This window comes from Oncorhynchus mykiss, chromosome 23 (assembly GCF_057628025.1).
Source record: "Oncorhynchus mykiss isolate SJ-2025 chromosome 23, ASM5762802v1, whole genome shotgun sequence".
Taxonomy (NCBI): domain Eukaryota; kingdom Metazoa; phylum Chordata; class Actinopteri; order Salmoniformes; family Salmonidae; genus Oncorhynchus; species Oncorhynchus mykiss.
Genome location: NC_143044.1, coordinates 11,231,068 through 11,259,064, shown reverse-complemented (window position 1 = coordinate 11,259,064; position 27,997 = coordinate 11,231,068). Strand labels below are relative to the sequence as shown.

The following is a 27,997-nucleotide window of genomic DNA, read 5'->3' as shown; positions in this document are numbered from 1 at the left end:
GCTTAGTGGCATTCATTAGTGTAACATTATACATGCATGTGTATGTTCTCAATACCCAACACGTAACAACTCCAGTAGAGCTATATAAGATCTGGCACCAAGATCAATGATAACTTATGCAGACCAATGTACTCGAAAGCAGCTCAGCCAAGCATATGGAAAGAACCTCTGTGGCATCACAACACTTTGCTGTCCTTGATTTTAGCCAGGTATGATGATATTGTGGGTTTAGGAGACCTTGCAGGAATATCACATTATCCATGAGTAGTCCAGCAGCAAGGAGAGTGATATTGCACTGACTCGTGTCACCCACTAAGCACTGAATCATTGTCATCCCTTAAAGGCCCAGTGCAGTCAAAAACGCAATTTCCTGTGTTTTATATGCAGTATATTTCCATAATGCCCTTTGCACAAGAGCTGTTTGAAAAGATTGCCTGAAATTTCAGCCTGTTTTGGTAGGACAGAGCTTTGGTCTGCCTGGTAACATCACCAGGAGGTAAATTAGTTAATAGTCCAATAAGAAAGAGAGTTCCAAACCTCTCTGCCAATAACAGCTTCCCCTCCCCTCTCAGACCACTCCCAGACAGTCCTAGCAAAATTATTGCTTGAGAAATTGCTCTTTGCTAAGAATCTATGTGTTTGTTTTCAATTAAAATGGTCAAAAAGAAACACAGTAAGGTACTTCATTGTTACACAAAAATGATTTGATGTTGAGATAAAAAAAACGGCTGCATTGGACCTTTTTAGCTCTTGTATATGCTTCATATACATATACTTGGATATCTCTTGCAAATATACACAATATTTCCCTCATGCTCCTCCCCCAACATGGAGTCCTCTGACCCTGCAGTCCTGTTCTTGGCTCTGTCTTACTGTGTCGAACAGAAGGTCAGACTCTATTGTCATTACAGAGACCTCCATGTTAAACTCACCTGCCCGTACCTACTTGTCCCTACCTTGAGGACCTACAAGAAGTCTCTCTACAGATGAAAATAAACTCCCTTCCCTTACGTAACCTGCTGTATCCTTGGTGATGGAGAAACTTACCTGCTCACTCAACTGATGCCTGGCAACCACAGCACAAGCACCTGGGCTCACACCTGGTGCCACTGTAAGCAAGTGCGTAATCAGTGCTCCACTGACTGACTGACTGGCTTAGTGGAGATTCCATTACCTCTGCCTGAATGCAACAGGCTTGATTCTTCAGCTGATGAAAATAGGTCAAAGGTCACTCAAATGGTGTCTCTATTTATGTGGACAATGAGAAACATTGTTGACCCATATTCACATATTCAGCCTGCAAGGCTTTGAAATAACCGGAATACTTTAAACATGGAATCGCCTGACTATCAAATCCCTTAGAAATAATAAGGCTGAAAATAATAACGCTTTCTTGACTAACCAAAAGACAACTTTTCCTTAAATTTATAACACAACTCTCAGTGGTTGCATTGTTCTTTTCCTCATGCTAACACAACAAGTACCATTTCTTGTATTCCAGACTAAGATATAGAACTGGCTCATAAACGATCATCAGTTGTCATGCTACATGTCATGCCACTTTGAATCCATTACCCTTAGAAACAATGTACCTGCCACTTTTTCCCTCATATTCATCTTCACCTTTAACTTTCTATTGCTTTACATCTTGATCTCTTAATGCATTCTCACATCTCCAAATGCATTCTCACGTTGCATCCCCTACCCAGTCCATCATAAAACATTCACAGTGTCCTCAAAATGTCAATCAAACATGATACATTATTGCAACTAAGCCACGTGAACCAAATAACTTATTTTTTTCAGCAAATCAACAGTAGATAACACACATATGTGCTCCACAGACCACACACAAATTCAATAGGAAGCATGTACATGCTCCGACATTCATACAGGCATAGGTGGACACCCGCTCATTTACGTTCAGTCAGTCAAACACTGGTGAGCCCCAACAAACCTAAATCACATGTACTGTAAGTAGTCCAGGATCCTTTTCCAATGACACTGATGGGTTGTGAAGGCAGGGTGTGTAGAGCTGGGGAGCATTGAGGACAAGGGCTTTTTCAGTCCCATCACTCACATCCCTGGTTCGGGATTAAACATCAGTATTCATATGAGGTTCACTGAACACCTGTCTGGATAAGCCAGAGGAAGTCCATCCTACTCCAGGTCACCAAACGGGGGCCTCAAGCAGCCAAGTAATTCGCCCAGTGAGGAGTGCTTCCTGATGCGGGCTTCCAAGGGCCTCCTGGAGCCCTGGGTTCGGCCCTTGGTGTCTCCAAGTCAGCTGTCCTGAGTGCAAGAGGAGAGACACGCACTGTAGTCACATACTCAGAGCTCACGATAGAGGAGAGAAGACAGGAACACACTAGCCAGGTATTCCCAAGAAGTCACTACTGTAAATAGACATTCAGTTATTGTATTCTTGTTTTTCTTTACAATTAGATTGCATTGGTAAGAAATTGGCCAATGATACAGTAAGGTTTTACGTTCTGAAGGCTGGGCCTAAAATAGTGTGTAAGAGATCATACAAAAGAGGTTCTGTAGTGATTCCTATGTTGAAGATGTAAAGAATATTGTGTTGTATTGTTTATTGAGGAGCAACCAGACGCCACACTTGACATATTTATGAAAACAATTTTACTGAGTTACAGTTCATATAAGGAAATCAGTACATTTCAATAAATGAATTAGACCTGGGAGGTCATTTGCCGAACCACTGGGGAATCAAGCCCAGCCACTGGGGAATCAGGCCCAGCAAATCAGAGTTTTTCCCCACAAAAGGGCTTCATTACGGATAGAAATACTCCTCAGTTTCATCAGCTGTCCAGGTGACGAGTCTCAGACGATCCTGCAGGTAAAGAAACCGGATGTGGGTCCTGGGCTGGAGTGGTGTCAAGTGGTCTGCGGTTGGACATGCTGCCAAATTCTCTAAAACAACATTGGAGGCGGCTTATGGTAGAGAAATGAACAGAAAATTATCTGGCAACAGCTCTGGTGGACAATCCTGCAGTCAGCATGCCATTTGCCCGCTCCCTCAAAACTTGAGACATCTGTGGCATTGTGTTGTGTGACAAAACTGCACATTTTAGAGTGGCCTTTTATTGTCCCCCGCACAAGGTGCACCTGTGTAATGATCATTCTGTTTAAATCAGCTTCTTGATATGCCACACCTGTCAGGTAGATGGATTACCTTGGAAACTGAGAAATGCTGATTTCCTGTAAAATGTGTGGCCAACATTTTTGAGAAATAATATTTTTGTGCAAATGAAACATTTCTGGAATCTTTTATTTCAGCTCATGAAACATGGGACCAACACTTTACATGTTGCGTTCATATTTTTGTTCAGTATAATAATCATGCACCCAGTAAGAAACTGACTCTAAATATTGCTAAATCCCTGTGGATGATGAGAAATGGAAGCATTATTGTTGAGAGGGACGAGGCAAAAGGAATGGCAAATAAGTCTGTCCACACAGCCGATTGGCAAACGTACTGTAAATTGAGAAATCCTGTAACTAAACAAATAGAAGAAGAAACTAGTATGAAACAAAAATAAATGTAAAATCTTTGGAGCATCATAAATTATATTTTGGGGAAAAAGGCAAACTCAGCTCCATCCTGCATTGAATCAGATGTCTCATTCATCACAAAACCCTCTGATATTACCAACTACTTTAATGACTTTTTCATTGGCAAGATTATCAAACTTAGGCAAGACATGCCAACAACAAACTCTGAACCTTCGTGTCCATACATAACTGACCAAATTAAGAAAGACAAGCATTGTAATTTTGAATTCTGTAAAGTGAGTGTGGAACATTTTAAATTATTGTTGTCTATCAATAATGACAAACCACCTGGTACTGACAACTTGGACAGATTTTACTGAGGTTGGTAGCGGACTATATTGCCATTCCTATTTGCCATCTCCTCAATCTAAGCCTACAGGAAAGTGTGTTTCTTTAGGCCTGGAGGGAAGCAAAAATAATTCCGTTACAAAAGAATACCAAAGCACTAGTTCAAACAGCCGACAAAACAGCATGCTATGTATCAAAAACTAAAAGCATTGAATTTGGGACAAATCATTCACTAAACCCTAAACCTTGGTGTAACCCAAGATTGTAAACTGACATGGTCAAAACATATTGATGCAACGGTAGCTAAGATGGAGAGAGGTCTGTCTGTGATAAAGCGCTGCTCTGCTTTCTTGACATCGCTATCAACAAAACAAGTCCTACCGGCCCTAGTTTTATCACACCTGGACTACTGCCCAGTTATATGGTCAGATGCCAAAATGAAGAACAGAGGCAAATTACAGTTGGCCCAGAACAGAGCAGCACGGCTGGCACTTAAATGTACATGGAGGGCTAATATCAATAATATGCATGTCAATCTCTCCTGGCTCAAAGTACAGATCAGATTGACTGCATCACTACTTCTTTATGAGAGGTGTTGACGTGTTGAAAGCACCTCACAGCACATTGCGGACTGTGAAGAGACACACACACACACACACACACACACACACACACACACGCACTCACATAGGGCTGTGGTGGTCATGACATTTTGTCAGCCGTTGATTGTCGTGCAAATAACTGTCAGCCTCACAGTAACTCACCGTTAATTAACATAAACACATTTAGCATCTTCTGGCTTCCACGCAAGTCTAATAAATCAATGTAATTTAGCCGACACCTTCACAATAAATCCATTATTTGTTTTAGACAGGTCTAAAGAAACATGATATGAAGAAAATGTAGTACATTTTCAGAATAGCATACTCTGAGTTGTTCTTACGTTAGGCTCTGATCTGGCTATGCCATATGGCTGTGGGCTACACTAGTTCTCTTAGCAGACAAGATTTGTTTAGAATTCTGTGGAATTATTTTATAGTATTAAGAATACAATTGAACAAAGCTGAATAAATTAGAAAGGATATTTTCTCCAAGCGATTTGAGTGGTTAACAAAGAAACAGGTCCTACCGTGTGCTTAATTTAGAGTTATTTATGCAACTTCAGTTTGTTTTCAAACGTTGGGTTTTGATTTTTATTTTTTGAATTTTACCCCCTTTTCTCCCCAATTTCGTGGTATCCAATTGTTTAGTAGCTACTATCTTGTCTCATCGCTACAACTCCCGTACGGGCTCGGGAGAGACGAAGGTTGAAAGTCATGCGTCCTCCGATACACAACCAACCAAGCCGCACTGCTTTTTAACACAGCGCGCATCCAACCCGGAAGCCAGCCGCACCAATGTGTCGGAGGAAGCGTTTTGAGGAAGTGTTTTGATTTTTAATACATTCTAACACTGCATGATGGGACTCGAACAATGATTTGAAAAAAGTTGTTTGAAAGGCATGACCTCGTCTTTGTTTTTAGCGCAGGCTACACTGCACTTCCTCAGTCTGTCATTCACAAATTGAGAAACACTTGATAATGCCTCAAATTTCTCGGCGGCATCCCCTTTGTGTGGCCGTAATGCCCCCTAAAAACATCCATGCCTTTTGCGGCCAGTGGCGGTTGTGCCCTTGGGCTATGTGTCCATTGTGGCTGCAATACGGTCATCATAACAGTTCTAACTCTACACACACACACAGTAATGTTATGGTATTGTGAATTTTATATTGTATGTTTGTAATAATTGAGTAATAATGTAATGTCTTTTGATGTTTTCTTTTATTTACGATTGTGTTTGGATGTAGTTGTTTTAACCATATTTGGACCCCAGGAAGAGTAGCTGCTGCCTTGTCAGCGGCTAATGGGGATCATAATAAATACTAAATACAGTGTCTCATAATGGGATAAAGCAATATTTGGTAGTGAGTTTTGTTGAGGCTCTTAGGATGGAAACCACTTGCAAATATGTTTGATTGAATGTCTAAAAATAGAGGAGCCAGCGTGTTTGCAAGTCACCTTCCATCCTTTCATGTATTTCCAAATATTCCTAAGGTAGCTGACCTAATAATACCATTAGTGCCTCAGGTTATAACAGCATGATTTGTCTCGATAAAATATTCAACGCCCTGCTTTTGAGCCAAAATATCAGGTCTTTATTTAACCTCTACAAACTGATGAAAATCAACTTTTTGACACAGGCCACCATCTTTTAAAAAAATAAATCATTGTTGGACATAAAAGACTTTAAAACATCAGCTTCAAGGGATTTCAATTTTGGACATTTGTGCCCAAATATTCCAGGCATAATAGAGAGACATATGTGATCTTATATAAATAATAATTGATTGGATTTAGGCCTATGTGGCACTTTTCTACCAACTGAGGTACTCAAAGTGCATTACATGGTAGAGGGAAACTCACATCATCCACCCTCAATGTGTAGCACCCATCTCAGTGATGCAAGGCAACCATTTTTGTGCCAGAACGCTAATTCCACCTCAGCTATCAGGTGGAGAGGTGATATATGCCAATTTGGAATGAAGGGGATAATTAGGTGGCCATGAAGGGATGTAGCTAGGTTGGGAATTTAGCCATGAAACCAGGTTGAACACACCAGTGGTCTAGTGGAGGGCATACCCACTTATTTTTCAGTGTGCATTGCATATACTCACTTCTTAAATCTCCACGATGCGTATTACAGTGTAGTGGAGGAATGCGCCGTATCAGTAAATAGGGCTGATAGAACAGATCGGAATGTTTAGCTTAAAATGTTGATCAAACTATTATTTCTTCACATTTTAGGTGCAGCAATGTTCACACTGTAGTAGGTCTATATGTGAATGTTCCAAAATGCAATTTGCAGGAAAACACAGTTCTAAAATACATGCACGCTGTTTCATGGACAGAGATCAAAATATCCTTTATCCTTTCTAAAGATTGCCTCCACATTTCTTTTTTTTTGAATTTTACCCCTTTTTCTCCCCAATTTCGTGGTATCCAATTGTTGTAGTAGCTACTATCTTGTCTCATCGCTACAACTCCCGTACGGGCTCGGGAGAGACGAAGGTTGAAAGTCATGCGTCCTCCGATACACAACCAACCAAGCCGCTGCTTCTTTAACACAGCGCACATCCAACCCGGAAGCCAGCCGCACCAATGCGCCGGAGGAAACACCGTGCACCTGGCCACCTTGGTTTAGCGTACACTGCGCCTAGCCCGCCACAGGGGTCGCTGGTGCGCGATGAGACAGGGACACCCCTACCGATCAAGCCCTCCCTAACCCGGGCGACGCTAGGCCAATTGTGCGTCGCCCCACGGACTCTGATGGCACAGCTGGCGCTGCAGTACAGCGCCCTTAACCACTGCGCCACCCGGGAGGCCCTGCCTCCACATTTCTATGGCGGGACTTTGGCTATAGGCTACTTTGAAGCAAGGTAAGACATGCCTCATAATATGAAGTAAAAAGATAGGCCAAACCATCTTCTGGTAGAAGGAAAGGCTTTCCCAAAAACCTCTAAATGTTAACTAGCTACAAACTAGCCCATGCCTTGTTGTCAGAATGATATCATGATGATTATTTGCATTAATCCAGTGGCCATTTATTTTGCAAACTCCGTCTCGTGTGCCTGCACACTTGAATTAAAGGATAATTACTCTCAAAAATCTAAATGTCTCAGATTTTCCAGGAACTCAAAAGTGTTCTCCTAATGTGGATTAACCATTATGGGCTTAGAACATATCACTTTGATGTTTTTCTGTTTAAAAAAGTGTGACTTTGAGAACGAAAACCTGAAAAATGTGAGAAAATCTGAAACCTGTGAACTTCGGACTCAGTTTCAATAGTAGGCCTACTATAGGCCTACTGCACAGGGCAGCTAGGGTTGGCCTGACTGTGAAAGACCTATATGGGATTTATCATTTATAGGTCATTCAGAGTGTATGTCACTGTTTCACCACTACAACACTGGAACACCCCTACTCATACAATAAGTGCCATGGGATTTTGAATGACCACAGAGTCAGGACACCCGTTTTAACGTCCCATCCGAAAGACAGCACCCTACGCAGGGCAATGTCCCTAAATGTAATCAAGGATTGAAATGATTATGTTTCTGTTTCGGCTTCTTGCGGTCAATTTGCAGTCTACAAATGATTTGTTTTATTATGATCCGGCCCCCCGACCATCCGTTTAATAATAAATTGGCCCATGGCTGAATTTAGTTGATGATCCCTGATCTAGATACTCCCAATGAATGAAAGAGAAAATGCCCCTCGTTGCCCTGTAACTGAATCCCTTGTTTCCAAGGGGGGGGGGGGGGGGGGGGGGGATAAATGAGGCTTTAATAACAAAATATTATGAGGTTGTGAGGCCATAGGTAAAATAGATTCATCATTCACTGTGTTATTCTGCATCCCTGAATCTGATGTGGCCAGGTTATCCATTTGGGTTTGATAAGAAAACATGTATAACACAATAATAACTGTAAGGCTGTAATTGGTATTTTATTAGAAAGAAAATACAGTCTTCAAACATCCATGAGAGAGGATCAACATGAACGAACAGGATGTGGGTAATAACCACTTGGGGGAGAATGAGTGATAATGGGAGACTCAATGTGACATATGTTGTGTCACAGATAATTAAAATAACCTTAACCTTCCCTAAAGACACAAAACAATGCACACACACACACACACACACACACACACACACACACACACACACACACACACACACACACACACACACACACACACACAGGTACTCACACTTTCCAATATACAGACCAATATACAGAGATCTCCTGATCCATCTACACACTCAACACACACACACATACACACACACCTCAGCAGCAATTACCTTCTCTCTGTGTGGTATTATCCCGTTCTGCACCACCTCTGCAGGTCTGTCTGTCTGTTCCTGGGATTCCCGCCGACCCCTGGGCTCCTCCTGGGCCTCGTTCTCCCAGCGGGCAAAGCCTTTGCTCTTAGAGGCCTGCCGGTGTGGTCGATACTTCATCTTGGGGAAGGTGTGGGAGCCCCCATCCCCAGGCCCCCAGGTGTGCTCTGGCCACAGGTGCTCCGTCTGCGTGGTCTGGCTGGTGGTGGCCCGCTGTAAACCCACAGAGATCCGCTGGGCTGAGCCCGTCATCAGGGTGATGGACTTATGCTCCAGGTCAGAACCTCCAGGTGTCACCGAGGGGAACTCAAACATCTCGTCCTCATCTGCATGGAAGACAGTACGACCGGAATGAAACACACTGACCAAGACCATGTTAGTTGAAACGCTGTTGGTGTATGTATCACTGAAGTGCTGCTGTACCCTTGAAGGTGGGCATGGTGGGGCTGCTGGGTAGAGAGCTGTGGGTCAGGCCTCCAGGGGAGACACTTTGCAAAGAGGTGGAACGCGGCAGCTTCCTACAGGCCAGTACCAACAGCTCTCTGCACTGCTTGTGGCAGTTCACACCGCAATCTGAAACAGAACACATAACAGCACTGTCAGGCCAAAGCCCTCACAGTGCATGCATTGAAAAATTCCAAATGTCTTAAATATGTAGTTCTATACACATGAACATTACAGTCCATAGAGCCTACCTTTGCACTTGTATCCCTGTTTGATTATTCCCCAGAGCTAAGAGCAACATGTCCAGAGGGGCAGGAATAGGAGGGAGGTGGAAAAATACAAAGGAGTGTTAGGATTTGTAATGTGGAAGCATATTCATGCTGCAAATATGGTCAGAGGGGTCAGTGTAAACCATTGTGTAATACCGTTTTTCTTTTACAATCGCTTTGGTGCAATTTGCACAAATATGTAGTATACTTTCACAACAACTACAAATACAAATACCTAGGTGTCTGGTTATACTGTAAACTCTCCTTCCAGACCCACATCAAACATCTCCAATCCAAAGTTAAATCTAGAATTGGTTTCCTATTTTGCAACAAAGCATCCTTCACTCATGCTGCCAAACATACCCTTGTAAAACTGACCATCCTACCAATCCTCGACTTCGGCGATGTCATTTACAAAATAGCCTCCAACACCCTACTCAACAAATTGGATGCAGTCTATCACAGTGCAATCTGTTTTGTCACCAAAGCCCCATATGCTACCCACCATTGCGACCTGTACGCTCTCGTTGGCTGGCCCTCGCTTCATACTCGTCGCCAAACCCACTGGCTCCAGGTCATCTACAAGACCCTGCTAGGTAAAGTCCCCCCTTCTCTCATCTCGCTGGTCACCATAGCATCACCCACCTGTAGCACGCGCTCCAGCAGGTATAGCTCTCTGGTCACCCCCAAAACCAATTCTTTCTTTGGCCCCCTCTCCTTCCAGTTCTCTGCTGCCAATGACTGGAACGAACTACAAAAATCTCTGAAACTGGAAACACTTATCTCCCTCACTAGCTTTAAGCACCAACTGTCAGAGCAGCTCACAGATTACTGCACCTGTACATAGCCCACCTATAATTTAGCCCAAACAATTACCTCTTTCCCTACTGTATTTATTTTATTTTATTAATTTATTTTGCTCCTTTGCACCCCATTATTTTATTTCTACTTTGCACATTCTTCCACTGCAAATCTACCATTCCAGTGTTTTACTTGCTATATTGTATTTACTTTGCCACCATGGCCTTTTTGTTGCCTTTACCTCCCTTATCTCACCTCATTTGCTCACATCGTATATAGACTTGTTTATACTGTATTATTGACTGTATGTTTGTTTTACTCCATGTGTAACTCTGTGTCGTTGTATGTGTCAAACTGCTTTGCTTTATCTTGGCCAGGCCGCAATTGTAAATGAGAACTTGTTCTCAACTTGCCTACCTGGTTAAATAAAGGTGAAAAAAAAAACTCTTAGCACAACATTCAGTAACACTTTATTTGGATAGTCCAGCTGTAGATTCTCTACAGACTGTCAATAACATTTCAACTATCTAGTAACCCTAACTCTAACCTTAACCATTATTCTAAACCTCACCGAAACCATAGCCTGCAGTTACTTATCAACAGATAGTATGGGCGTCTGTAGAGCATCTACAGTGCCTTGCAAACTATTCATCCCCCTTGGCGTTTTTCCTATTTTGTTGCATTACAACCTGCGAGTAAAATTGATTTGGATTTCATGTAATGGACATACACAAAATAGTCCAAATTGGTGAAGTGAAATGGAAAAAATGACTTGTTTCAAAAAATTTGAAACAAAAAATGAAGCCCCTAAATAAGGTTTGGTGCAACCAATTACATTCAGAAGTCACATAAGTAGTTAAATAAAATCCACCTGTGTGCAATCTAAGTGGCACATGATCTGAGTATATAGACATACATGTTTTGTTCTGAAAGGCCCCAGAGTCTGCAACACCACTAAGCAAGGGGCATCACCAAGCAAGCGGCACCATGAAGACCAAGGAGCTCTCCAAACAGGTCAGGGACAAAGTTGTGGAGAAGTACAGATCAGGGTTTAATTTTTTTTTTTTATATCAGAAACTTTGAACATCCTACAGAGCACCATTAAATCCATTATTAAAAATGTCAAGAATATGTCACCTCAACAAACCTGCCAAGAGAGGACCGCCCACCAAAACTCACGGACCAGGCAAGGAGGACATTAATCAGAGAGGCAACAAAGAGACCAAAGATAACCCTGAAGGAGCTTCAAAGCTCCACAGTGGAGATTGGAGTATCTGTCCATAGGACCACTTTAAGCCGTACACTCCACAGAGCTGGGCTTTATGGAGGAGTGGCCAGAAAAAAAGCCATTGCTTAAAGAAAAAAATAAGCAAACACATTTGGTGTTCGCCAAAAGGCATGTGGGAGACTCCACAAACATATGGAATAAGGTACTCTGGTCAGATGAGCATTGAGCTTTTTGGCCATCAAGGAAAATGCTATGTCTGGCGCAAACCCAACATCTCTCATCACCCCGAGAACACCATCGGCAGGGACTGGGAAACTGGTCAGAATTGAAGAAATGATGGATGGCGTTAAATACTGGGAAATTCTTGATGGAAACCTGTTCCAGTCTTCCAGAGATTTGAGACTGGGATGGAGATTCACCTTGCAGCAGGACAATGACCCTAAACATATTGCTATAGAAATACTGGAATGGTTTAAGGGGGACATTTAAATGTCTTGGAATAGCCTAGTCAAAGCCCAGACCTCAATCCAATTGAGGATCTGTGGTATAACTTAAAGATTGCTGTACACCAGCAGAACCCTTGAACTTCAAGAATGGGCAAAAATCCAGTGGCTAGATGTGCCAGGCTTATAGAGACATACTCCAAAAGACTTGCAGCTGTAATTGCTGCAAAAGGTGGCTCTACAAAGTATTGACTTTGGGGGGGTGAATAGTTATGCACGCTCAAGTTCAGTTTTTTTGTCTTATTTCTTGATTGTTTCACAATAAAAAAATATTTTGCATCTTCAAAGTGGTAGACATGTTGTGTAAATCAAATGATACACCCCCCCCAAAAAAATCTATTTTAATTCCAGGTTGTAAGGCAACAAAATAGGAAAAATGCCAAGGGGGGTGAATACTTTTGCAAGCCACTATACAGATGGGAAATCCGGACTTTCCAAGTAAGATGTGACCAAAATTCAAAACAGACCACTGAAAAGGCAGTTGTTTCAAACTCTAAGCACATTTTCAATTGACTAAGTATAACAGACAAAATCACAGTCACATTTTCACCAAACTTAATCAGTGATTCATCTAAAGTAATTGGTTTTCACAATGCAATGCTCACATTACCTTTGATAGGATTTTCTTCTAATTTGTTAAACCAATTTTACTATTACTTAATACGAATGCTTTTAATTGATAATCACTTAACCATTTGCTAAACCTACTGGTTTATCTACTATAGATTGAGAACTACATAGTGAAAATGTTTGTAAAGTATAAACATACATATAAAGTTTGATAAATACTGTAATGTACTATTATGACTTCACAGTAAGTTTTACGAAATATAATATTGACCCAAACTGATTTACTGTATGTAATGCATCCTATATACAGTAAACTTGTATCCCAAATGAAGTTGCTAGGGTATTGTAACGTCTGCTTCCAACTCTCAAACACCTAGATCCCCTGAACGCAGCTCACCTTCCAGCCCACTTTCCAGCTCACACTCTCAAACACATAGATCCCCTGAACTCAGCTCACTCTCCAAATCCCAATAACCTGAACTCTGATCACCTGTTCACACACCTGTATGTCATTACACACACTATTTGGTTAAGATCTTTGCACCCCATCATTGTGAGGTATTGTTTGTTTTGTGACACACTTCTATTGGAGTGCTGGTTTGTCCAGTAATTTAATCCTCCCGTGTTTTGATGGTTGTATGATGGTTGTATGATGGTTCTGTTCCTGCCTCCCTAACGACGCCTATCGGATTTCCTGTTATCAACCTATTGCCTGATCTCCCAGATGACGTTACTAGCCTTTTCCCTGCCTGTACTGTTGCCTTTTTGGACCCCTGTGTAGGACCTTCTGCCTGCCCCTGGACCCAGCTACCTGCCTCCTCCTGTGTATGACCTTCTGCCTGCCCCTGGACCCAGCTACCTGCCTCCTCCTGTGGTCCTTTACCAATAAACACCTGCTGCGCCCTGCGCTTGAAACCAGCTCTGTGTCTCCCATTGTGTTCATTACAGGTATTTTTGATGGTGGGGTTTCACACTACTTTCCTAAAACTGCATTGGCCAATACATTTACTGTACTACTGTGATGTATGCCATTTACGTAGCAGGTGTTTTATCCAAAGTGACAACAGTGAGTCCACACTTTTTTTTAAGTGACCCCAGTGGAAATCGAAACCACTGCTCTGATGTTGTTAGTGTCGTGCTTTTACTAACTGAGCCACACAGGACCACTACAATACAATAATGTCAAATAAAATACATGATTACAATACAAGTGGAAGGTGTATGACCGCCATCCCCATGAGCATGCCACCCTCGTCCAGGCCATGGATCATGTGGCAGGTGTGCAATGACATCAATCCAGACGTATACAAGGCTTGGATTCACCATGCCAAATTGTTTTTCCCTAGGTCCATGAACAATGAGGGCATGTACTGCAATGTCAATGAGAACCTATAGCCAAATGTGCAAAACGGGCTTGATGCAGACTACAGTACACCTATGCTGTAGTTATATCTTTGAACAATATATTTTTTGCATCAATGATTGTGAAAGCTGTCTTCAATTATCACACATTTGATTACACATGGGATAGAAATGATGGAAATGGGATTTAACATTTTTGAGGGGTCAAATTTGATAGGTCGTGTAAGTTTATTGCCTAATGTGAAAACAGTGTAATGTACTTTAGCGTACTGTAGTATATTACATTCAAAGGGCAATTTTGAAATATGTATCTTGCATTTTTTGGGTATTGAATTCAATTGTTAAAACAACTACATTGAAAATATCTCATTATGTTGTGTTCTGGTGATTCAATCAATGTTCTCATGGTATTTCACAGTACACTTATTTGGTTGTGTGGTGAAAGATGTCTCCAAACAAAATTAATGCACAGTAAAAAGGGTTTGAATATAAGACATGCTGTATTGCGAGTGTTAACAGTTTGGCGTTTACAATTAGTTTTGAAAATGTTCCACACTTGTGAAAATAGCACCAAAGTGATGTAAAAAAAAAACTGTAAACAGGATACAATGTCTCATAACACCCTTCCTGTAAACTCGTATGTGTGTTTTATTTGTGTACCTGTGTGCGTGCTCGTTTAAGAAGAGGAGGAATTATCTATAGAAATTCTCATTTATTTTCACTAAGTGATGCCTAAATCAACACAAATAGAAAGCTAGAGGGAACATCACTTGTGTACATGTTTTGACACATTGTTGACTATGTGAGTGTTGCCATCACAATGTAAATTGCATTATTGTTCCACCAACGCTAGTCAGTGTTTCTTTATAAACCTGTAAACAATGTAGCCTGCACTCATGTCAACATATTGCATCTCTGTATTTTGAAACACCTCTATACACTGTGAATAATCTCTGTCTCAGAAGGTCATTAAGAGCCATGGGGTATCAACTTCAAGGAATAAAGATGGACATCTTCTCTCAGCGCTGTATCATTTGGTAGCTGACTGAGGGCTTGCGCTAAGTTGACGGCAATATATAGCACAGAGTTCCTGACAGAAACTACCAGAAAGCCTATACTTTTCTTCCAACCGAAATTGCACTGTGTTGCTGAGCATAAACAGTTCATGTTTCTCACATGGTGCACAGTATACATACAAATCCAGCACAGTGCTCGCAGAAGGTAGGCTTCAGATACGTCATCTCCGTAAAGTTGTGGATAAAACCAGGGCCCATTTTACACTGGAGCAAGGGGTTGGCCCTCAGGAAGTAAGCCATCATCTCATCCTTACTAATCAGGCCATCTCTGGAGTGAGGGGGAGAAGACAAAGAATATAGATAAGAGAATAATAAGATGGCGAGAATGACAGCTTTTGTTCTGCAAACATTACAGTAAATCCCAACCCTTATTTCTGTCTTATCCAGACATGGAGAGACCTACAAAAATGTTTTAGATCAGACACCCAGGTGGTTTGTAGCAGCTCCAGCCTCTGCATGTCTCCAGTCTCCCTCCCAAGGAGCTTAGCCTCCCAGACCTATTTCCTGAGTCATGGAGCTGTGATTTGAGGGCAGAGCACTGTGTGTGGCGCTGCGTGTCCTTCATGGGCTGCCATGACCTTCACCTCCCCCTCCTCCAGCCATGGTGACAAAGCACCACTCCTAGTCAAGGCAGGGCAGGGCTAAAGCAGACGTAACTCTGTTGTGACTTCAGAGTGTTTTCCTGCAGATTTACGATAGGAGGTTTGACAACACCAATGACCTCATTCATACTGTAGGTTTGTGTGGAGAAAAATGGGTGATGGCCTGTGAAATCACAGGGTTTTTAGAACACCTACAGTTGCAGTCCTATTGCATCATGGATGCTCATAATTGCTTTAAAGGCAAATATTAGGCACAAGAATCACATTACTGTGTTTGTGTATAAGAGAGAGTGAGAGAGATATGGGGTGCATATGTGAAGGGCAAACAAGGTGAGATGTATGAGCAGATGGGTTAGTGTGGAAATGTCAAAATGTGGTTGCATGTGTGGAACTTGAATCTGTGGGTGGGTGCGTGCTTGTGTGGGTTGGGTGTGTGTGCGCGTGTGCGTGCTTGGTGCCTGTGTGTGTATGAGTGAGAAAGAGGCGATGTGAGAGAGTGTTTGTTGGTGACAGAAAGAGGGAGATAGAAGAGGAGGATGAGGTGACTTAGCTGTGACACTTCTGAAGCTTGAAAATGTCAATGGTAGACAGGGTCACTCACTGGTCCTTGTCCAACACACAGAAAGAGTCCAAGAAAGGAAAGTTGGCAGCAATACTCTCAAAGTCCTCCTGAGAGATGTAGCCATCATGATCATGGTCGTAGTTCCTGAATACAGACTTCCCAGAATAAGACAAAAACAAAGGACTTCAACTGATTTACAAGCCCCAGCAATTGTGTGATTCATATTTTAGTAGTTGTTGTGAACCATCGTGGAAATGGTTCATTTACAGTACCTACTCAAATATTTGGTATTCTGACAGAAACAGCCACAGACTGATTCTTGAAGTCATGTATGAGATATTTCTGAATGGGTAACTCATCTTATAGATAATAACATGTTTAAGTCTTGTTGTTTTTTTTGAAAACTTAGTTTTCTACTACAATGTAATTTCATCAGTCAATAAGAGTTTCAGTTCAGACCACAACTTACATCCACCACCTTCCTGATGTGCTTGTTCACCACATTGGGGTCAGGTTTGGTTGTCACACCTGATGCCCAGTCCAGAGGGGCCATTGGCTTGTTGGGGGTTGTTGGAGAAGTAGGCTGTGGAGTGGGAAAAGATAGAGTGAAGATAGGACCACTCAGGTATCCAATATTATTTATGTTCTTTATACATTTCAGTTGATATTTATAATAACCATAGATCCAACAATGCAGCCTATAGACCCCTACATGGAGACTTACCAAAGACTTTGGGTTCCGTGGTTCCCTTAACAAGGATAGCTCATATATCTCATCTTCAGTGTAGTAAAGGTCTAGAGAGAGCTGGGGAAATCACTTAAGATTAAACATGAAAATAGACTTAGTGTTTCTGCAATAACAAAGCCATTTATGATCATGTTACTCTTCTGTATGATCCTACAAAATGTGGTTTGAGACCCACTGAAATGAGAAATGTGACTGAACGATTAACAAGTCCATTTCCTGTTGATGGGGGACCTTTTAGGGACACTCACAGTGAGCAGGTAGATGAGGTCCATGTTTGGTTCCACCTGGGCTGCAGCACTCTGCAGGGACACCAGCTCGTTGAAGGTGAGGTAGAGCTGCTGCATCTTTACGATGTTCACCTTGTCATCGTTCACCCAGTCGGGGAAGACCACGTGCACGGCGATCAGGTCCTTCAGGTGGACTCCCAGGATGGGGACCTTGAAGCCTTCGGAGTCTGTGAAGGCCTTGCGGTAAGCACAGTAGTTCCCATTGGAGGAGACCAGCTCCGTCATCTCATTCCAGATCTGATGGGAGGGGTAGGACGGCAGGAAGTAGTGGACAGGATCGATATTAGATACAGCACCGGAAAGCTACAGAGAGTGACCAGTGCCAGGGAATCTACTATGAAAATATAGTTCACCAAGCTACCAATTAATTCACACTGGAAAAAGTTAAGCTACATTAAAGCTTCCCTATAAAAAAATGTGCTGGAGTTCCAATAATTCTCTACACCACATGGCAAAAAAAGTTATGAACTACTGAAAACACTACCAATATTTTAATTTAGTTCAACTACCACCAAGCTTCTGCTAAATGTAATTAAATTACATGTGGTTCACAACTCCCCAACACTGAATGTAACATCAAATGGCAGGAAATGAAGAAGATACCAATTCTGCGTGGTGTGTTTTCTGAAACCATCACTACATGGCAGTTGATGAATTGACCTACATTGTTCCTTAGCAGACGCTAAATGATTATGACCATGATCTAAAGTCAATTCAAGTGTAGAACCCGATCAGATGATATTAGTGAGGCTGTGACAGAGCACAGGCAGGCGTACGTGCTGACCTTGTTGACCTCGGGTGCTAGATGAGAGTGGGTCTCCTTCAGACGGGAAATTGAGCTGTGGCTCAGACCTCCAACCATGGCCATCAGTGTATTAAAGTTCTGCAGTTGGAGGAGTTTCTGAAGGACAGAGTGGCATGGAACAAAGTGGAAGAGATTGGAGGTAGAGTGAGAGAGATAAATAGAGAGAAATATAGATAACGAGAAAACAGTGCAAGAAAAAATTACAATAAACAACAAACAAACCTAAAATATAAAAATAAATGTACCCCCTTTTTCTCCCCTAATTTCGTGGTATCCAATTGCGATCCAATTACGATCTTGTCTCATCGCTGGAACTTCCCAACGGGCTCGGGAGAGTTGAAGGTCAAGTCATGCGTCCTCCGAAACATGACCCGCCAAACCGCGCTTCTTAACACCCGCCTACTTAACCCAGCCACACTAATGTGTCAGAGGAAACACCGTCCTACTGACAACCAAAGTCAGTCTGCAGGCACCCGGCCCACCACAAGGAGTCGCTTGAGCACGATGAGCCAAGTAAAGTCCCCCCAGCAAAATCCTTCCCTAACTCGGACGATGCTGGGCCAATTGTGCGCCGCCCTATGGGACTCCCGGTCATGGCCGGTAGTGACACAGCCTGGGAACTCACCAGGGTCTGTAGTGACGCCTCAAGCACTGCGATGTAGTGCCAGCTGCACCACTTGTGAGGCCACCTAAAATAACCTTAATAAAAAAACAGTACCTAAAATAACATAAACCAACATAAATTGATCTCTTTACATTGTGCTTATGGAATCAATTGCATGAGGGGAAAGTGCTTGAACATCTTATTTAAAAATGCGAGAAGCTTTACAAAAAAACTAAAGAGCCCTCTTGAGTTAAACGGTCACGCTTCTGCATTTAAAGGGTAGGCCATTTCATTGTAGCTGACAGATGACCTGCATAAACAATGGAGGCAGACATGAGCATGAGTGCTTGTCATTGGTCTTCTGAATAATTCCTTTTTCTAAATCCTGGTAGATGATAATGGTAGAGAGAAGCCACCGGTCTCTGATGAGATTGAGAGGCCTAATAGCATGCATGATGCTTAATGTCTGTTAAGAAATACAGACAATAATTGGCACCCCCCCATGCACACAGCAATTAGACATGGAGAATCACATTAATAATGATGAAACGTAATTGCTGGAGGGACGCCCTGTGCTAACATATCATTGTCTTATGTCAGATAGCGCAAGGATTCCGCCTGCACTGATCTGTTTGGTTTATCGCAAAAAGAGCAAGGGGATGGATCAAAAGTAATTCAACGACAATGTGCCACCATAACTATTGAAAATACTATGCGAGTTCGAGTTCAAGGTCACCTATGTAATGATTTTTGTGAAAGTTCTCGTGGATTAATGTTGAGATACGTTGTGATATGCAACCTGCTAAACAGCATTATGAAATACAATTTCTCACAATAAGCTATAGGCTTCAATTGTTGATAGGAAGGGTAACACTGAATCTTAGCCCTCATTCTCATGATGGCCTTTCTCAACTCAGAGAACTCTAGTGGATAATGGTTGATGAAAGGGTCATTCATCTGAAATTGAGATTGATCCCCACAACATCCTGTATGGCATAGTCCCCATGCATCTTAAAAGCTATTTTACTTCAGTACTACCCTGACTACACCACTCGCATGCGCTAGCTAAAGAGGACAAATTAGCTAGCAAGTGCAAGCTAGTTAAAGAGGACAAATTAGCTAGAAAGTGCAAGCTAGCTAAAGAGGACAAATTAGCTAGCAAGTGCAAGCTAGCTAGCTAAATTGCCGTAAATGTTTAATGCTTTTCGACATGTCCCCAAATTAATGTAATTGTTACAGAGTTTGTTTTGATATTTTAACCTGCGTGTCGTGATTGCGTTTGGTGTGGGGCGACAAAATAGATTTATGCACGATGGCACACGATGGCGCACGCGCTTAGCCGGTTTGGGTTCCGTGTAAGTGACTCACATTCTTATGCCACCAGAGGCAGTGCCACCGAGTTTGTGCCATGTCGTTTCTAAGAGTTTTTGTATATGTATCTGTTGCCGGGTGTAACATTGTTATGTATTTTAAATTGTCAAACAAAATCAAATAAAAAATACATGAGGAAAGCATATAAGAGAAGGCCTTTCTATAGACAAAAGAAAGTATGTGTGGGCAGCACACACATGTTCTGATCTAATTGACAATGTTCCAGCTCCATTGATACAGATGATTTAATGCAAGTCTGGCTCAGCAAACTGTCTGATTAATATATGGTACATGAGTCCCTTTCCCTTCCTCTTTCTCATTCGGGATGTTCACATACTTATAATGAGAGATGTTCTGCACAAAAAGATGAAAGAAAGGTGAAAGAAACCCCTATTAATTTCAAGTGTTACAGTGCCGTACAGTTTATATATTTAAAAAAATATTACTCCTTTGTCCAATTGGTAGTTACAGCCTTGTCTCATCACTGCAACTCCCGTATGGACTCAGAAGAGGAGAATGCATCCTCCGAAACATGATCCAACCAAGCCACACTGCTTCTAGACATGATGCCTGATTAACGCGGATGCATGCCGCACCAATGTGTCAGAGGAAACACAATACAACTTGCAACCATGTCAGCGTGCACTGCGCCCGGCCACAGGAGTCACTAGAGCGCGATGGGACAAGGACATCCCTGCCGGGCAAACCCTCCCCTAACCCGGACAATTGTGCGCCGCCCCATGGGTCTCCCGGTCGCGGCCGGCTGCGACAAAGCCTGGACTCGAACCAGGATCTCTAGTGGCACAGCTAGCAACTGTGAGGCAGTGCCTTAAACCACTGCACCACTCAGGAGGCTAGGGCTGTACAGTTAATGAGAATTTATGCCTCAATAAATTGCCCTCACCTCCTTTACAATTGCTTGTGTCAGAGTGGGCGGGTTTTACACTCTAAATTGTGAGGAGTTATGGAATATTGGATGTAAGTGGAGAGAATGAAGAAGCATGAAACAGCACTTCCCCAGCTGTCAGAGCGAGAGAGACAGAGGGAGAACTATTTGCAAATCGTTACAACACGGTATATAGACATAACATGACATTAGAAATGTCTTTATTCTTTTGGAACTTCCGTGAGTGTAATGTTTACTGTTCATTGTTATTGTTTATTTCACTTTTGTTTATTATCTACTTCACTTGCTTTGGCAATGTTAACATTTGCTTCTCATGCCAATAAAGCATTGAATTGAATTGAGAGAGATACCATCTCCCTCTTCTTACCTGGGCCACGTTGATGTATTTGGTGATGACCTCAGCACGGTGTTGGGGTGTCAGCTTACTGAGCACCATGAGCTGAACCCACTGGGAGACTCCGTTGAACAGGGCGATGGAGCGCTCCAGCGTTGGGTTGTCCACCAGACATCCGTGCATCACATAGCTTTGGTAGTCTGTGAACTGGGTTTGGGGGTTGGAGAAAGAGAGAGTTAGTGTACGTGGCATGTACAGTACCGCTGAGTTAATAACACAGATGCCATTGGCATATTCAGTATACAGTGTTCCCTCAGTCGCTGGTGAATTTACAAGTGAACTGCCCAGTAAATAAAACAAACTGAAAGGTAGAGCAAACGTATCTAAGAACATATTCTGTGGTGGTGCGCAATTATCCTGGGGATGAAGTTAGTTGACAGCCAAAGCTTTGTTCTGTAGTTAGTAACAGAAAAAAAAAGAGTTCTGTGGAAAAAGCACTCTTGGAAAGAGTATTGAGGAATGTCACACACAGGGGTTAGATAGGGAGGAAAGGGCACAAGTATTTTTCCACCAGGGACACTCACTGATATCCTCCTGATGGACTTGTACTCCAGGAACGTGAGGTGTTCCGCCAACTCCATGGGCTCTAGGTGGTCAAAGAGGAGTGAGGCTTTGCCCTTCTTGGCTTGCTTCTTCCTCTGGGTCAGCTTTCTCATCCAGTCATATGACGGGCTAGAAAGAAACACACACAGTCTGTTGAAACTGGAAATTCTCTACTGACTGCGTGTGCGTGTGCGTGTGCGTGTGCGTGTGCACGTGCGTGCCCATCCTTGGGTAGTTCCTCACATGGTGGAGATGTCAATGAGTTTGTAGTGTTCCTCACAGCCCAGCTGAGCCGCCACGTCTCTGAACTCCTCAGTGAGGCGTATAAGGCCCATGTCCAGGTTAAACTCTGCAGGAAACACCGTAATCCAGTACCTGACACACACGCACACACACACGGATGGCTGATTTAGCACTAATATGTTAGCAGTTACGCAATATGTTTACTGTTTGCACGTGGACATTATGGCTGGGCAGTCTGGCTGAACATCATAGTGTGTAGCCCCAAGCAGCAGTTCCAATAGAATAGGAATGATTCACAATGACACCATAGTCTCAGAAGGAAAAGGTAGAGTTGAGGGTACTGACCCTGCACAAGGACTGCCGGGGGCTCCTTGCTCAGTGATTTGTAGTGTGATGTGGCTAAGGGGAGTGGTGAGATGGGCAAGTCCAGCAACCATGGTCATAAACGTGGCCTAGATTTTATCAACCCAACAAATCATGTTTCCCTAATGTGGAAATAACAAATGAATACAGAGAACCATTGACAAGGGAATGGTATTCCCCCTTCGGATACAAATTCAATGCAAAATATAACATGGACTTTAGTATGGCCCCTCGTTACAGTAGTTAACATTAAAATCAGATGATTTATTTAGTGTTTCCTTTCATGTAAAGGTTGCACACAAAATAATAGGACACATTTTTTAATGGATTGGCAGACGGTGGTAGAGAATCGCTTTAAAGGGGTTACCAGTGAAAATGAGTGTCTGTGTACTCTGTTAAAGATGGCCTGAGGACGTTTTTGGGGTAAATAATAGATCACAAGACTCCTAATTCACTGAACGCTTTCGCACAAAACAGTATCTCCACTGCAGATGGCAGGTGGCGACCCACGTCTCATGAGGACAGCCACTGGCTGTCAATTGTAATGACATCCTCTCAACTCTCATTGCACCAGCCAGTCAGTCACAGAGCCCCAAGAGAGGAGCCTACAACCCTCAGGGCATTTTCAGCCTAGCAATACAAAACATCTTCAATACTAAAGAGCGCAGAAACTCATTGGTATGTAGCAGTGTTTTCTTTACCTCATTAAATAGCAGATCTTCAGTCTCGTTCTTTGGCACTCATCTCCCTGGCAGTCACGGTATGTGGGGTTGTGTCAAGGACAGTTTAGCACTTTTTGGAGACCGTGTCCCAAGCCCTATTACGAATGGACACACATTCCACATTTCCAACCCCCCCCCCCCCGCAAAAAAATACAACAATAAAACAGCATCTTTCATGAGAAGCAGCAGCTGCACATTTATCAGTTGGACAAAATGTCTCTAATGAAGAATAACTAAAGTGTTCAAAGAGGAATGCCCAGTATGTGGAAATATAAAAACAATGAAAGGTCTGGCCATGTTATGAACCTCTCCACCAATGCATGTGCACATTCTCTAAATAATTGTCACTTGCCAATGTTTTTCCTCCTCGAACCGTTGAAATGTACAGGTAGCTGACAAAATAAAGGAAACACTTGAGAAATTAGGGATACAAAGTATATTGGATGCAGGTCCTTCCACACAGGTGTGGTTAATGAGGTAATTAAACATCCCATCATGCTTAGGGTCATGTATAAAAAAATGCACGGAATTTTGCAACTCTAACCATGGCTAGAGATCTCAGTGACTTTGAAAGAGGGGTCTCAAAAGGAGGATAGGGGGTTTAAAGGTGTGTGTGTGTGTGTGTGTGTGGGTTGACGTATTGAACTATTCTTGTGGGGACCAGAAGTCCCCACAAGAATAGAAAACAAACAACACTTTGACAAACTGGGGACATTTTGTTAGTCCCCACGAGGTCAAATGGTATTTCAAGGGGGTTTAGGGTTAAGGTTAGAATTAGTGTTAGGGTTAGAATTACGTTAGGGTTAGGGTTAGGGTTAGGAGCTAGGGTTAGTTTTAGGGTTAGGGTTAAGGTTAGGTTTTTGGGTTAAGGTAAGGGTTAAGGTAAGGGTAGGGTAAGGGTAAGGGTACGGTTTAGGGTTAGGGTTAGGGGTCAGGGAAAATACGATTTTGAATGGGACTGAATTGTGTGCCCCCAAATGGTTAGCTGTACAAGACTGTGTGTGTGTGTGTGTGTGTGTGTGTGTGTGTGTGTGTGTGTGTGTGTGTGTGTGTGTGTGTGTGTGTGTGTGTGTGTGTGTGTGTGTGCATGCCTCAGTCACCAGATCTCATCCCAATTGAACACTTATGGGAGATTCTGGAGCGGCGCTTGAGACAGTGTTTTCCACCACCAACAAAACACCAAATTAAGGATTTTTATAGTGGAAGAATTGTGTCGCATGCCTCGAGTTCCAGACACTTGTAGAGTCTATTCCAAGGCACATTCAAGCTGTTCTGGCGTCCCATGTGGGGTGGGGTTAGCCCAACGCCCTATTAAGACACTTCATGTTGGTGTTTACTTTATTTTGGCAGTTACCTGTAGATCTTAGAAGTAGCTTTGGAGAGGCCTTGGGCAGGGAGCCAGGTCTGGAGCGTAGCCTGCCTACTATCACTTTCAAAAGGAACGCAGCTATTTCTCTGCCCAGGATATAGTCACAACCATGCAGCAGAGAAGACTAACCTCTGCCTTCTTTGTGGTCCTATGAAACTCTCCCACCGTGGAGGGTCAGGATGGATGCTTATTGGATGTATACATGACTGTGGAAAACACACACAATCAGTTGGTCTCGCCTTCTCTCCAGAACACTGAAAGATATTCTCATGGGCTAACTCACAAACGTGGAGGCGATTCAATGAGAAACACATTAGGTGTAGGAGCTAAAAATACACCTCAGCAACAGCTGAAGGACAACGATAAGCACTGTATATTTTGTTGGGTTAATGCAAAAGCAAAAAGTGAGAGAAAGGGCAGAATAGTGCCTTCGTATTCTGTCACATGAAAGAGGCTCTCTGCTCTGGCTCTACTCTGAGGCAGCTTCATACCGCATGGAGAAGGTGAGAGTTTCTGCAAACTGGTCCCAGGTTAGATATTTGTAGCACTTTCCTTACGGTAAGGTTAGGATTGGAGTTAGGGTGATGGCTAATCTGATTATAGATCTGCAAATAGGGGAATCTTCCATCAGGAGCACCACAGCCATTACTCCAACCAGCAGCAGGGGAAAGATGGGGTTTGTCAGTGGAGAGGCCTGACGCCAGGCATTGTAATATCTCAGGGTGTCTAACCAGAAGCAAAGACATCAAACCACTTAGTGGTATGGAGTCTCCAGGAAAACACTGTCCAGGACCCTGCTAACTGAATCAGATTCAAATGCACAGTCAAGGCACACTAGGTACAAATCAGAAAGAGGAATGGAATGCTAATAGCTATCGATTCGATCCAGGTTGCTCTTCCTTTTGAAGCGGTTCTCCATCTCGAACGTTGCTCTCAAATGCACGTGCACTTAACACGTCTAATTCTTCCAGTAGCTTTGATAGGACAATCTGCCTTAACCCAGAGCTGTGCGATCAACCAATCATAATTGGTTGCTAGAAATGACACAAACAGTTGACTGATATACTATCCCTCAAAATAAACCAGATATTTTGTATACTCAGGAAAAGTCATACAGGGTTAGTCAGTGTCCACCCAGAAAATACATTTGGCACAGTCAGGGAACACAGCATTCCATAGCGCCCATATTACAGTATATACTCTGCCATTTCTAAACACTACCAGAAAGGCTTTAAATGGCATAAGACAACTGTTCTTTGTTGGTCTGATGAGAATCCACATGGAAGGATATATCATGAGCAGCTTCCCGGCCAGCTCTGTGGACGTGACATACCAGCGATGCATCAGCAGCAGAGTGCGAGGGAGCTGGTTGGACTGCAACTCCCCATTGTCATCTGTGGAGAGGGATCACATCATAGAAAAGGAACAATGAGAACACATCTACACTGAGTGTACAAAACATTCTAAACACTGTCTCTTTCCATGACATAGACTGACCAGGGGAATGCAGTTGATGTCACCTGTGTAGCTGAACTGGAGGAGACAGATTAAAGATGGATTTTTAAGCCTTGAGACATTTGGGACATGGATTGTTTACGTGTGCGATTCAGAGGGTGAATGGGCAGGGCAAAAGATTGAAGTGCCTTTGAATGGGGTATGGTAGTAGATGCCAGGCACACCGGTTTGAGTGTTTCAAGAGCTGCAACGCTGCTGGGTTTTACACGCTCAACAGTTTCCCGTGTGTATCAAGAATGGTCCTCCACCCAAAGGACATCCAGCCAACTTGACACAACTGTGGGAAGCATTGGAGTCAGCATGGGCCAGCAACCCTGTTGAACGCTTTCGCCACCTTGTAGAGTCCATGCCCAGTCTAATTGTGGCTGTTCTGATGGCAAAAAGGCGTGCAACTCAATATTAGAAAGACATTCCTAATGTTTTGTCCATTCAGTGTATACTGTATGGATCACATCACACACCACTGAGATAGCTTCCCCACTGTGTTTCTGTGCCATACCAGGCAACTGCACCGCCCGCAACCGCAGGGCTCTCCAGAGGGTGGTGCGGTCCGCCCAAAGCATCACCGGGGCAAACTACCTGCCCTCCAGCACACCTACAGCACCCGATGTCACAGGAAGGCCAAAATGAGAATCAAGGACAACAAACACCCGAGCCACTGCCTGTTCACCCCGCTATCATCCAGAAGGCGAGGTCAGTACAGGTGCATCAAAGCTGGGAACGAGAGACTGAAAAACAGCTTCTATCTCAAGGCCATCAGACTGTTAAATAACCATTTCTAGGCGGCTTCCACTCGATTACGTAAACCTGCACCTTAGAGGCTGCTGCCATATATACATAGACATAGACTTGAAGTCGCGAGCCACTTTAATAATGGAACACTAGTAACTTTAATCATGTTTACATCTTTTTGCTTTACTAATTTAATATGTACATATTGTATTCTATTCTACTGTATTTTTGTCAATGCCACTCTGACATTGATCGTCCCGATATTTCTATATTCCTTAATTCCATTATGTTACTTATAGGTTGTGTGTATTGTTGTGAATTGTTAGATATTACTGGACTGTTGGAGATAGCAACACAAGCATTCTGCTACACTCACAATAACATCTGCTAAACATGTGTATGTGACAAATAAAATGTAATATGATTTGATTGGTCACTCACTAAAAGCCTGGATGCAGGCATCCAGTAGCATGTTGAGGGGGGCTGCCTTCCCCAGCGTCGATGTTCCCATGGTCCCACTGGACGACTCCTCACAGCAGAGATGGGTTCACGCCCCCCGAGCGGGAGAACACATGGTACACCTCCACACCTGGAGGTCAGGGGTCAAAGCCTGCTCAGGAGCTCTCTGTGAGAAGAGGAGACACAGCCAGGCTAAACAAACATTGCTTACATCCCTTCATGGGATTATTGTAAACACATGCAGACATGGGTGTGGATGTCGTTTATTAATCAGCACACAATCATAATTGCTGTTCTAATTGTGAACATATACACAGTCAATTCACCAGGTGTATTTCCATGTACGTTACATATGACCACTACATGGATGCTATACTAGGTTTTTCAATAGACAACAGTGGCTAGTGAAAAAAGCCGGTTCAGTGCATTCCTCCAGCATCATGCTCCTCTCCTCCACATCTGCAGGAGCTGGGCAGTCTTCTGAGAACTCCCATGACAGCCATCAATGTTTAATGAATTTCTGATGTGCTCAGTGCGTGATACCACCAAAACAGCTCATGATTCCATACAAATTGCATAATACTCTTCAGGCCCAGTGAGCCGGACAAGACTGCAATGGCCTGGTTGGGGACTGGGTTTATGTAATCTGGATACTGTGGTTTCTCTCTGTCTGAAGAATATCAGTGATTGTCAGTTCATATCGTATCGCCACT

The 27,997-nt window shown here is 43.0% G+C and overlaps 1 protein-coding gene across 1 annotated transcript; it reads right to left on the bottom strand.

Annotated features, from left to right (window-relative positions):
- Positions 1-2: 2 nt before the first annotated feature.
- On the bottom strand, positions 3-27,359 carry LOC110502432 (ras guanyl-releasing protein 3). The gene is made up of 16 exons (XM_036960242.2): positions 27,267-27,359; positions 25,870-25,972; positions 23,189-23,251; positions 22,125-22,256; positions 21,863-22,010; positions 21,312-21,485; positions 18,042-18,158; positions 17,219-17,494; positions 16,947-17,027; positions 16,692-16,805; positions 16,262-16,377; positions 15,179-15,326; positions 9,501-9,537; positions 9,229-9,378; positions 8,767-9,131; positions 3-2,292 (listed from the first exon to the last, which is right to left on the bottom strand). The coding sequence occupies exons 1-16, from the start codon at positions 27,334-27,336 to the stop codon at positions 2,284-2,286; spliced, it is 2,103 nt and encodes a 700-aa protein (XP_036816137.2). The 5' UTR covers positions 27,337-27,359; the 3' UTR covers positions 3-2,283.
- Between the last annotated feature and the right edge of the window lie 638 nt (positions 27,360-27,997).